Source organism: Cygnus atratus, chromosome 1, assembly GCF_013377495.2.
Source record: "Cygnus atratus isolate AKBS03 ecotype Queensland, Australia chromosome 1, CAtr_DNAZoo_HiC_assembly, whole genome shotgun sequence".
NCBI classification, from domain to species: Eukaryota; Metazoa; Chordata; class Aves; order Anseriformes; family Anatidae; genus Cygnus; species Cygnus atratus.
In genome coordinates, this window is record NC_066362.1 from 188579189 (window position 1) to 188592264 (window position 13076).

Below are 13076 nucleotides of genomic sequence, written 5' to 3' on the forward strand. Positions count from 1 at the left end.
ATGAAAAGCTGGATTATACTGCTGGCTATTGTAGTCAGCACAGAAGAAGCACAAAAGCAGGACATCTGTACCCAAGGGTATCCTGGCATCCCCGGCAATCCTGGACACAACGGCATACCGGGTCGTGACGGACGCGATGGCCTGAAAGGCGACAAGGGGGATACAGGTACTGTGTTCAGCGTAAATGATCTGATGTATGAAGTGTTTTGCTACTAGTTCCCAGCAATGTCTGTCACTCTGCATTAATGGATCATTCCACCAAGCCTCCAGGAAACATTTCAGACTTTCATCACTTACTTGTTTGAGCATGGAAATATAAGAAAAGACCTAATAATTAAAGCTAATGCTACTGAGAGGTCAGGTCAAAGGGATAAAAACAACTTAAAAGAAGAAAGATTTTACTTTCTATTTGGGGGCATTTCCAGGTCTGCTTAAAAATCGATAGCAACTATACTTCTGTAAACAACTTCAAGCCCAATAAAAAAGAACTGTGTAATAGGAAATGTTCACCAGTAAGAAAATTTTTCTTTTTTACCTAAATTTTGCATTTGTAGGACTTGATTCTGAGTGTGCCTACGTGCTGTAACTCAAGCACCTCTACAGTGAAGTTCAGGAAAGGACACTATTGAAAGAACAGTGTAGGATTCATGTCTGCTGTAACAGACTGCAGTAGAGACTTACATGTGATACTGAAGACAGGTAATCTTCACAGCCTAACCTAAATGTAATAACTGCTGTGGTACTTTGAGCCTCAGGATAAGGACGGCCTTTGCATCCATGCTGGAACATCAAGGCCAGGGTTACACCCAGTGATGAACCTGTCGACGTGGACATTTAACACTTCATCACAAGTGTCACAAACCTGGACATGCAAAAGATGGGACAAATGCAAATCTGCTACCTCAAACTTGCTCACAATTTTTTGTAGGGGAACTCTTCCCCAACAAGGTATATGTCAGGTCAGCTATTGTGTGGCATCATGCATGGGGCATCACGGTTTAATGCATAAGTGTGTCACAAACACTGTTACTGTGAGCACAGATCTATCCAGATCAAACTTGTACTTATCACACAAATCCTTCTACCAAGTCCTGATCCTGCAGATTGTGAATCACAGTTTTTTTTCAGTAGAGTACCCAGTCTAGTACTTGAATCAATATGAGGTCAACAGTCAGAAAGAAATCACTTCAAAATGTGCTACAGTGTTTTACTGTGCCTTTCAGGCTAAAGGAAATGTCTGCCTTTAATAGACCAGCTTGCCGGTGCAATCACAAAGACAAAACCTAATGAATCACTTTCTTTACCAGTAAAGTCTACGCCTCCACAGGAAGTGCATTCTGCAGAATCAGTGCTGAAGGTGTAGCCTGATGTGCATTTCTTAGATGGTTATACTGGCATAAGCAGGACCCTCTGCTAGACCCTTTTGCTACCTCTCCACTCCTCTCTTCAATACACCACAACTCTTTGTGTGGCTATGCAGTAAGTTGGATTGGTTGAAAAATAACCAGGACTTACAGTTTGGACAATAAAGAGTTACTCGCTGCTTCCTGCCTGCCCTGGAGCACTGAAAGTCAAATCTACCCACTTTTACCCACCTCTGTGACTGCTAAAGAGTTACTTTGAACTCTCTTGTTTTATAAACAATTTACAGAATTCTCTGTCAAGCAACCACTTATGTGCTACTCCTGCATTCAGTGCCCTAGTCTTGCTTAAAATGAAACCTTTTAAAATCCAGGAGCAAATAAAAAAATCCTTTAGCTTCTTAATAGGTAGGTACAGTTAATTGCCATGATACAGTGATGAGGAGTGAATGCTTCCCTCTGATCTACAGACAAGATTATTCCACTGTGATGTTTCATTACCATTGGTAAACCCCTGCAGGTGTCTTTTCTTGGGGGTACAGATTATGATTGTTTCACTACAGTCAGTAGTGTAAAACCGTCAGTGTAAAACTTCTTTCTGAATGCAGCTTCCTTGCTCCTTTTCCTGCTGGTGTCTTCCATGATATCTCCCATGGATGGAGGCAACAACAGGACAAGAGGTTTTCACACCATTGGTCCTGACCAGGGGGTATCAACTCTACATATTTCAATATCTCACTTCTTTATGCCAAGGATTTTCTGTCTGAAAAAAGTGCTATCCTCAAGCATTTCTGTTCTCCCTGCTTAGTCTCCCCACGAGATAAAAGCATCAGCAGTGGCACCCACTAGTCACGAATAAGACTACTGTTTACATTACTGTTTAGCCAGGCTTGAAGAGGAAGGATCAGAGCAGGATTTGAACCCCATTTTCCTGGTAATTTAATTATTTGATGAAGATCTGTTTTTCTCTTTTGTGCTAGGTGAAGCAGGACTTCCTGGCACTCCAGGGAAAGATGGCACAAATGGAGAAAAAGGCCAAAAAGGTCAGAGAAGTATTTCAATGTATTAGTCATCTATCAACTGTTGGTTTGTGAGCGCTGGACATGCTATACTTTCCAGCTGTAGTGAAATTACCATTGAGGTTAAAAAAAACTTTTTCAGAAGTGGTAGAGGCTGCACACCCATACTGACAATACAAGAGGAATTTGCCTCCGATTATCCTTCTGCCTCTGATGCCCTACAACTTGTCTGCTCAGCCCATTACCTCACCTTTCTCTTCTCTCACCCCTTTGTCAGCTGCTGAGGAAGATGCCACATCTGCAGCTCCCTCAGGAAAATGAGGTTCCTGTGGCTATGTGTGCAACTTTAGGGAAAGGTACTTCAAAAGGAATTACAGAAGACATGAAGTATACACCGAAAAATACAGTAGGCCCTATTATTCAATAAGGTCGATCAAGCAGATACCAGACCCAAAATCTGTCAAGGGAAGGCATCTATTTCTAAAATAAATGCACACATAGAAGACGCACACAAAAAAGATGCATGTCCTGCATGCTTTCCCTGTTTTTGTGTAATCACAGCTCAGACAGACAGTCTGGAGCTCAGCCAGCAGCCTTAGTGGTACCTTAACATATATGCCCATGAGACACTAGCCCCAACATCTTGGCTTAAAGTGGCACCCAAGACCTTTCAATAAAGGGTTGCCAGATATCCTTTATAACTGTCAGCTCACCTCAGATCTCATTTTCACATTCTATTTTCACATTCTAATCTCACATTCTATTGTGATATTTTTCTTGTCTTGTCATGGTGATCATAAACTTTTCCACAATTGCAATAGCCCAACCTACGGAGATCTGGAAAAAGTACTTCACCTGTTTAGTCAAACTATGCACATACAGAAAGTTTCCTGTGTCAGCTGGATGTACATATGCAGAGTGATTTGTGCATAAAAGCAGGTAATGAGGCATAGTGCAAGTTGTATCACATTATTCTGCACAAATTCAGAATCTCAGAAATGATGGACTTGTGCATCCTTGGAGTAATTGTGCATGGGTAAATTTATGTTTCCAAAAGCATATGAACCTGCCAAATACACTGTGTACAGGTTCTCTGCAATCCTTAAGATAACCCTGAAAAATAACATATGGTACATGCATTGCATAGGTGTAATAACAAGTTGCACTACAGACCTCAGACTTTTCTACAGACTGTCCCCAGTCCTGGAAGCAAAAAGAAACATGAGGACACAAACATTTAATATTACCAAAGCTATCTTCTTTTCCTGTGTCTTTGTCCTGTTGGATCTGTGCTGCTTTTCCCAGAGGCTCACAGTATAATCTCAGTTGTTGTTAGCTCATTGCTGCTGTTAAATACTTTCAATTGTAAATTGAGATCTGTAAAGTGTGAATACAGCATTATTATTAAGATCAGAAGCCAGAAGATTTTATGCAGAAATGATTGATATGAGCATTATGTTATCTTTTGGCATTCATGTCTATCAACTGCTAATGTGCCCTTCACATCACGGGACCTTCATCAGCAAAAATCTTGTGCAGATGGATTTTCAAAGGCTTTGAGCTTTCAAGTCCAAGTCTGAATGAAGGATAAATAGAGCATGTGTTTGCAAATAACAAGGTCAAAAAGCTTCTCATTGCACTTCAGCAGCAATCTAGGTAACCCAAGCAAAGCCCCATCATGAAGAAATCATAGAAACACATGGCAGTTAAGGTCTGGATGTTGTCAACGTAGAAGACTTCATCTGACTAAATTGTGAACTATCTTCTTCACTTATACCAAAAGATGAAAATAAGCATCTGGACAGATGCTGCTTGTACATGAGACGATCTGAGCTATCATCATTCTAGAGAAAAGTCACACCTTCCTTTCTTTGAGCTTATTCTTGCTGCTTTCAGCTCGGGTAACTGTCTTCTATTGCAATAGCAGCTTCTTCTGGCTCATCCTGAACTTACATCTTTGAAACGTTGTATGTACAGTGAGCACAGTATGAACAGTGGTGACATATAGCTACGTGTCTTTGTACTCAAACTCTTGTTGTGTCTCATTAATCCACCGGACAATCACGAGAACGTCTTTCTTTTTATTTTTATTTTTATTTTTATTTTTATTTTTATTTTTATTTTTATTTTTTTTAACCTCCACATGTAGGAGCCAATGGGACCGTTGAAGAGAAGGGGAACAAAGGAGATAAAGGAGAAAGAGGACGACCTGGGAAACTAGGACCAAAAGGAATTATAGGGTCAGTGGGTTACAAGGGCCAGAAGGGCGAACTGGGTCTGCAAGGACAAAAGGGGTTAAAAGGAGACATTGGGCCAATAGGTCCAAAAGGGACAAAGGGTGAAACCGGCCAGCCTGGAAGAATTGGTATGCCAGGACCAATTGGCCCCACTGGTAATCCAGGTCCTAAAGGTAACACTGGAGATCTGGGGCCACCAGGTAATCCAGGAGTTCAGGGGGAAAGAGGCTTGAAAGGAGACAGAGGAGATAAGGGGAACATAGGTGCCCCAGCAGTCCTGCCAAGGAGTGCTTTCAGTGTAGGCCTTACAGTTGCCACCAAGTTTCCTCCCCACAGTCAGCCGATCAAGTTTGACAAGGTGCTGTACAACAATCTAAATGACTACAACCCAATCACCGGCAAATTCACCTGCAAATTCTCTGGTGTTTACTATTTCACCTACCATATCACCGTCTATTCGAGGAACGTCAGAGTAGCTCTAGTTAAAAATGGGGTCAAGATGTTGCACACTGTGGACGGGTACCAGGGTGTTGAGGACCAGGCATCGGGAGCTGCCATCCTTGAACTACTGAAAGGAGACGAGGTGTGGCTTCAGGCTCACCGAGGAGAGACCTTCAACGGGCTGTTTGCAGATGCTGATGATGATACCACCTTCACTGGGTTTCTACTGTTCAGCACCTCGGACATGCTGGACTCACTGCCATCGCCCGCAGCGTAAATTCACGCTTTGTTAATCTATGACTCCAGTGAATTGTTGTTTGATTCCTACTGATCCAAGTTTCAGAGTGCTGTAAGCAGTGGAGGTGCTTTATGAAAGTCAGTGCTGGTTTACTTGCTTAGTATTCTTCTTCAGTAGGAACTACTACTACTAGTAGTTCCAGTCCTGCCTTTTGAGCATTTTTTGAAAGGAAGTAAAACCTATCCATGAATGATACATGTCTGTGTCTTTCAGTCCTCTCCAATAAATGTTAAGTCTGCTGGCTAATTTCAGCTGAATTCAGTGGAGAATTGAATTCATCAAGGGGGGTATTCCAAGAGCTAAACAGGAGATCTAGGACTGCAGGGAAAGATGGGACAAGGTAGAGATTTTTGTAAGAGGGTTTTGTTTGTTTGTTTGTTTTACTGCCCTGCAGAGATGGACTTGGGGGTACTGGTGGATGAAAAAACGAGTATCAGCCAGCAATGTGCACTTGCAGCCCAGAAAGCCAACCATATCAGGGGCTGCATCAAAAGCACCTTGGCCTGCAGGGTGAGGAAGGTGATTCTCCCCCTCTACTCTGCTCTTGCAAGACCCCACCCGGAGCACTGTGTTTAGCTCTGGGGCCTCCAGCACAAGAAGGACAGGAACCTGTTGGAGCGAGTCCAGAGATGATGAGAGGGCTGAAGCACCTCTCCTACTGAGGACAGGCTGAGGGAGTTGGGGTTATTCAGCCTGGAGAAGAGAAGCCTCTAAAGAGAACTTATAGCACGGCCTTCCAGTACCTAATGGGATCTATGGGAAAGATGGGGAGGGATCCTTTATCAGCGAATGTAGTAATAGAACAAGGGATAATGGTTTTGAACCAAGAGAGGGTAGGTTTAGGTTAGATATTAGGAAGAAGTTTTTTACTATGGTGCAATTGGTTTTTGTGATTGGCTTCTGGGCAGGAGAGGGCATCTCTTCAGGGTCTGCAGGGCTGGGCTTGATGCATTACTGGTTTGGTAATTTACAGCAGTACATACACCAGTCCTGAAGGAGAACTGTTTCAAAAGAAAGTGGGACAAAATAAAAGATACATTTTCAAGTTCTGGAATTAGGTAGACCCCTGCCATATTGTATAAATATTAAACAGTAGTTACATCCAAGCCAGTTTATATCTTTCCAAGTGGTAAGCACAGGTAGACTTGTAACTTGGTTAGTTTGCATCCAAAAATAGTATTTTTTAAACTTTGAATTAGCATTGTCTGATACCTCCACACAGCCTGCTTCTTCTTTGTAACGGATGAGTTTTGTTGCAGCTGAGCAGGATGTTAAACACAGCTTTTAAATATGGTTCTTTGCACTCTGTGCAGCTGAAGGTCTGAAACAGCAAAATGGCATAATAGATGGAAATGCCACGTGGATTTTCTGGCATGGGGCAGACATTAAATGCCAGTGCAAAAATACATCATGATGCTACTATAATTTAGAACTAGCAGGTGCAAAACACATTATCCCAAAGGAATAATAAGCTTTAATTTCTGTGGTTTTGTTTGTTTGTTTTCCTCAGGTTTGCCCCTCCTCTTGTCCTAAAACTCAAAAATACAACAAAAGATGCTGTTAAAACTCACTTACTACCTTTAGAAGAGGATAAAGCAGAAAAGCCAACTGACTGAAGCCAATTTCACAGTCAGTGTCACAAAATTCGGTGTAAATGCACTGCAAAACACTGAGCTCTAACTTCCGATAATCTCTAACACTACCAGGAGGCAAGGAAAAGTGGACAAGTCTCCATAAAGTCGCTGAGCTTAGAGTTTGGATTATAAACTTAAAATGAACACAGTGAGATGAGTTTGTTTCAGGAAGCACGGATGCACATGCCAGTTGCACTATTACGAGGGAAAGGGTTATGTAAGTTTTTGATAAGGGGTGATTTTTCTGGTAAGCCACAGGCTGTAAGTTTGCATCACAGAAACATCTAAACTAAAAAAATTCTTTCAAATACACTTATTTATGAGGAATTTCTGTTCTTGTAAGAAGCTATTAAGTCTTAAACTGCTAAAATAATCGCAGATTTTCAAGGCCCGGTGCCACCCAGGGCAATGGCGGTCGGGCGGTGGGGGGACACCCTCCGGAGCCCGGCTCCTCCTCACGAGCGGCCGCGGGGAGGCAGCGGCGGGCCCGGCGGGCTGAGGGGAGGCGGCGCTGCCGCCCTGCTCCCGGCCTCCCCGGCGCCGCTCGTCGCCCTCCCCGCCGCAGAGAGCGCGGCCTGCAGGAGGCTGACGTCCGAGCCACCTCGGCCAGCCGGCGGGGCTGGCACCGGGCCGCTCCGCCATGCTGGCCGGCTACCGCCGGGCGTTCGGCCTTGCGCTGCGGGGCTTTGCGCTGCGGGGCCGGGCGGTGGGACCAGGGCCGGGGCCGGGGCTGGGGCCGGGTCTCCGGGCCGTCAGCACCAGCTGGAGCCCCGTGGGTGCCGCCTTCGATGCCAAGCAGCAGCGCGGCAGCGCGCCGGGCAGGGAGACGGTGAGCGGCGGGCAGCTACCAAGCTGAGGGGGGACGGGCTGGCTCCGGCTGCGAGGAGTTTGAGTTGTCCAGCCCCAGCTTGGGTCGTCAGGAATTAGTTGCTCGTAGCGCGGCCGGGTTCCTGAAGGGGGTTTGTGACTCTGCTCCGGCTCCTGGGTGGTGGGGAGGGCAGGGAGCCAGGGGAAGTGTGGGCACCTCTGAGGGGAAATGCCTGGTGCTTAGGAGCATGGCTTAGTGGGTGACATTGGTGGTAGGGGGATGGTTGCACCAGATGATCTTGGAGGTCTTTTCCAACCTTAATAACTCTGTGATTCTATGGAATACATATTTGTGCAGTGTGTGGTTGAAATCAGGGCTCTGAAATATGGCCGCCTTTGCCTTCTGGCATTTGAGGACATCTCGCTGGGAACTGAGGGAATTGGAGTCCCTTCCTGGGATGAGGAACTTGCTGTCAAATTGTCAGCATTAGCAGCAGTGGCAGAATAGGACAAAGCACCTGGGAATGTCCCAAATACATCCAAGATGATGCTTTTGCTTCAGGACATGCACTTTGACAGACAACCAGTCAATTCGTAGCTTTTCCACTGAAAGCTTGTAAAGTACTTGCAAACCTGTAACCGGCTGCTATAACAAGGAGTTTGCAGAAGGCGCGTTGTAAAGGCCCACAGATGTTCAAATCCAGATTGGGATTTTTAGATGCTGAGGTTAAATTTGGGAAGAGATGGATGTTGTATGAAATCATCTACCTTGTACTGTTAGCTGCTTTAATTAGCAGGTAAGGAGATGCACCTATTGTGGTTGGGCAGTTGAAAAGGGAGCGTGTTACTTGCAGAGCTGCTTTTTGGTTTATTAAATATATATATATTTATTTGCTGCTGTAGGTCTCTATCGTGGTACTTTTCCAGCAGGTAGTGTTAGCAATTCTGTGTGATCTGCAGGAGGACCTTTTAAAGTCTCTTCTACAAATGCAGAACATAACAGCTTTCCATGGCTGCCCTGCCAAAGCCACGCTCAGTCAGTCTGTTTAAGGCTTGGTAAGAACTTCAGGAACAAAACTGTTCATATCATAATATTCTTGAGTTGTTGCTTGTCAGTCCTTTGAGATCTGGTTCCAGTACTTGTGGCTCATTTCATGAGCCCAAGATCACTGTTCTGCTGGTGAATATCCACAGCAGCTGGTCAGGTCATTCGCTGCTCTGAGACTCCCTTTACTCTTCACACTCCCGGATAAGTCTCTTTGCTTCAGAAGGATGTTTTCCCCTAATTTTAGAATGTAAATAGACTTCCTATAGTTTGTCTTGTGCCTGTGCTTTGGAAGCAAGGCAAAAAAAAAAGCCTTGAAAAAAGGACAATATAGCAGATTATGGGGTGGAACAGGAGAAATTTCCCAGGATTTGGTGCTGAACTCTTACCACTTGCTGAGAAGAATCCTGGCTATAGGAATTCCAGTGATGTTGTGCTCTGGAGAGTGATGCTGGGAAATGAAGATGTTTATGTGTGATGCCAGTATCTTTGATGGATGTTAACTAATGTGGCTATTCGCTCTACAAGGACAGTTGTGGAAATGGCACTTAGGGAAGTGCCACTGTAGGTAGGGTCATTCTTGTAAAATTTCACAGTGAAAATTTCATACTGAAACAGAGGGACAGAAATTAAGGAACGTGATAGTAATGTGTTTCCATTGGGTTCTGCACTGCAGGGTCTGTTTGGTGTTCCAGAACTGAGTTGTCCAGAAGGATTTCAAGAAGCACAGGACAAAGCGTTGCAAGAATCAGAACAGCTAGTCCAGAAGGCATGTTCAACACCACCTGGACCCGAGATTGTAAAGATCTTTGATCAGCTTTCAGATGCCTTGTGCAGGGTAGCAGACTTGGTAAGTTACTTTTTTTAATTACTACTTTAAGCAATTTCTTTTAAACTGACTGGCATATCTTTTAGAAAAGCATCACTCTTCATCTGAAGAGAGCAGACCCAACCATCGTACAGAAATCAGTTGTTAATAAATAGCTCACTGAAATTTTTGCTATTGGTTTTCATATCTGAATTTCTCTGCATGGTTTCAGTTTTCAAATCTTGTTTCTTCTTTTTTTTTTTTTTTTTTTTTAATATTCAAGATCTCTTTTGTGCCAGGCACTTTTTCTTCCTGAAAGTACTTACACACTCTGCCAAGTCACTAATTCTCTTTTGTCTCTTATTTTTTAATATGCACTATGACTGTTTCCTCTTAATCTATCAATATCTAACTCAAACACTGATGTCAGAGTTAACGGTCATAGTTTTGTATCGGTTTGCTGAGTTAAAATTACTTTGGTTCCTCCTATATGCTACTTTCAGATTTACATGTTCAAAGATGACCTATCCTTGTAGAGCTTTATCTAAAAGCAATTTGGAAATGGTTCTCTGTTGGCAGGATTTTTGAGATTTGCCATTCAGCACCGACTCTGTCACTACTATACAGGATTTTCAGCAGGCAATCTTGCCCTAAGAAGTGAAACTCTTAACGTGTATTACATTCCTAAGGTTACCTTTTCAATCAGACTGCAATTGTTCTATTAAACAAAAAAATATATGTTTCATGTACTTTCTGTAAAATCATGTTGAATGACTTCAATGTATTCCTAATCTTTAATTGTTTATCATTTGAATGCCAGAACGTCTACTTGCCTTGAATTCATGTCAGCACTCATGGAAGCCTATAGCCAGCCTTTCTAGTGTCCTTCCAGCCTTCTGAACTCTGCTAAGTATTCAGAGACTTATTAAAAATGAGGATCAACAGGAGTGAAACAAAATACCTATTTTGAATCCAAAAAGACCTTAGGTTTTTCTCTTTAAGACCATTTCTTCTTACTAGCTAATAACCTCAGAGCATAACTTGATGGTCTATACGTAAGAGTAAAAAGAGTTTGAAAACAAACCCTTTAACCACATTTGGTGGTGTGCTAATTCATATCTGTGAAGTTTAGATTTATTTATTTTTAATAACATTTAAAGCCTTTGCAGTATTTCTGTGTTGGAAGGACTCTAAGGTACACACAGTTTTAGGAAGTACATCGATTAAAGATATTTTTTTGGAAAGAAATGTTCTCCATCTGGTTTAAAAGTTGTCAGCACTGTTCTACAATAAACTTTATTTTTGAGAAAAAAATATGCAAATTATACAAATAGATTGCACAGAATGGTATAAATAAACATTCATTTAAATAGAACTACTTCAGTGCAACTGTGTTTATAATTAAAGATTTTAATTTGTCTCTTTGCCTCACTGTTTTCTTCCTTTTGCTCTGTCAGGCAGATTTTGTGAAAATTGCCCATCCTGACTTTGCATTCAGAGAGGCCGCTGAAGAAGCTTGCAGGAACATTGGTACTATGGTAGAGAAGTACGTTTTCTTTGTTTTGCTATTGCCATATGCAATTTTAAAATTTACTGTATCTGTGGTAACAGGGATCAAAAAATATGTACGAAACAAAGTGCCAGTCTTGCTGTTACAGATAATCAAGAATTTAGTTTCATTACAGTATCTAGTAAAAGGTTATTCTACTTCAGTTTCATTTTACCTTCAGAACAGAGTTTAGGTTATCAACTGACTCCATGTCACTGAAACTCCTCAAAGTCTTAAAATTACATTTTTCTAAGACTCATGGCACTTAGCTAGCTGTTGTAAAGCATATGTAGAAAATCCTAATTTGTTTTTAAGATTTAAGCTGTTGTATATCACAACACTTCTCCTCCTGGTTTGTTGAACCTTTGAATTTCAGCCTGTGAGTGGGATATGTGAACGGGGAAAGGACAAGCCCCATTAAATGGAGTGTCTGGGGATGTGACTCTCTGGGGCTGTGATATATACCTGGTCTACCTTGGTGTGTGTTATCTTTTAGAAGTCCATTTCATAGAAATTATTCTTAAAATCTTCTGTGTTTGAAGTTTGGCCCTGCTTCTGGACCTTCTTTTTCTTTTCTTTTCTCTTCTCTTCTCTTCTCTTCTCTTCTCTTCTCTTCTCTTCTCTTCTCTTCTCTTCTCTTCTCTTCTCTTCTCTTCTCTTCTCTTCTCTTTTCTTTTCTTTTCTTTTTTAATATCTCAAAATCTAACTTCTGAAAGTTACCTCTGTGATCCAGCAGCGCATCAGTTTGGTAACCTTTGTGACTGAAAAGGCTAAAAAGAATTCTAAGATGTAATTTGAGCAAAAGTGTTGCTTTAGTTTTGCCATTGTGTTTGGGAAACCTTTCACTTGCAACTGGATTTTTCAAGACTTAGGTTGAGCACACCATCTATAACAATATGACTTAAATATCCAAATGCTACTTCCAATTTAAAATTGGTTAAAAGGAGAAAATATTCAAAATTTATATGAAACGAGATGCATAAGTTATTGTAAAAGTTCAGAACTAGCTATTGCTGAGTTTTCACTTGCCAAGCCTCTCTCCATCATAGCTGAAAAGCCCTGGTAGTCAGGCGAAGTCGCTGATGACTGGAAAAAGGCAAACATCACTCCCAGTTTTAAAAAGGGTAGAAGGGAGGATCCAGGGAACTACAGACAGGTGAGCCTCACCTCTGTGCCTGGGAAGATCATGGAACAGATCCTCCTGGAAGCAATGTCAAGGCATATGCAGGGCAAGGAGGTGATCCGAGACAGCCAGCATGGCTTCACCAAGAGCAAACCATGCCTGGCCAGTCTCGTGGCCTTCTGTGATGGAGTGACTGCATCAGTTGACAGGGGAAGACCGACCAATGTCATCTACCTGGACTTCTGTAAGGTGTTTGACATGGTCCCATCCATGACATCCTGATCTCAAAATTGGAGAGAGATGGACTTGATGGGTGGACCGTTCAGTGGATAAGGAATTGGCTGGATGGCCCCACCACGTCCAAATGGAGGCTGGTGACGAGTGGTTTCCCTCAGGGATCTATCCTGGGAGCAGTGCTGTTTAATATAGACAGTGGGATCGAGTGCACCCTCAGCAAGTTTGCAGATGACACCAAGCTGAGTGGTGCAGTCGATACACCAGAAGGAAGGGATGCCATCCAGAGGGACCTGGACAAGCCTGAGAAGTGGGCCCATGTGAACCTTATGAGGTTCAACAAGTCCAAGTGCAGGTGCTGCATCTGGTTTGAGGCAATCCCAGACAGGAGCACAGACTGGGAAAAGAACTCACTGAGAGCAGGACTTGGGGGTTCTGGTGGACAAAAGGCTCGACACGAGCCAGCAGTGTGTGCCTGCAGCCCAGAAGGCCAACTGCGTCCTGGGCTGCACCGACAGAG

At 42.9% G+C, this 13076-nt stretch overlaps 2 protein-coding genes across 3 annotated transcripts in view; both read left to right on the forward strand.

Annotated features, from left to right (window-relative positions):
- Positions 1-5335, forward strand: LOC118246035 (complement C1q and tumor necrosis factor-related protein 9A-like). Its single transcript, XM_035542803.1, has 3 exons — positions 1-166; positions 2342-2404; positions 4530-5335. Exons 1-3 carry the CDS (start codon positions 1-3, stop codon positions 5333-5335), a joined length of 1035 nt encoding a protein of 344 aa, XP_035398696.1.
- Positions 5336-7488: 2153 nt separating this feature from the next.
- The window catches only part of MIPEP (mitochondrial intermediate peptidase), a 75810-nt gene continuing 70222 nt past the window's right edge, over positions 7489-13076 (forward strand). Inside the window, exons 1-3 of one of the 2 annotated variants that reach the window (XM_035542413.1) lie at positions 7489-7819; positions 9519-9692; positions 11108-11196. In XM_035542413.1, the coding sequence (XP_035398306.1) occupies positions 7631-7819; positions 9519-9692; positions 11108-11196 (452 nt within the window). In that variant the 5' untranslated portion in view covers positions 7489-7630. The remainder of the gene's footprint in view (positions 7820-9518; positions 9693-11107; positions 11197-13076) is intronic. The other variant, XM_035542414.2, reaches the window with a different exon arrangement.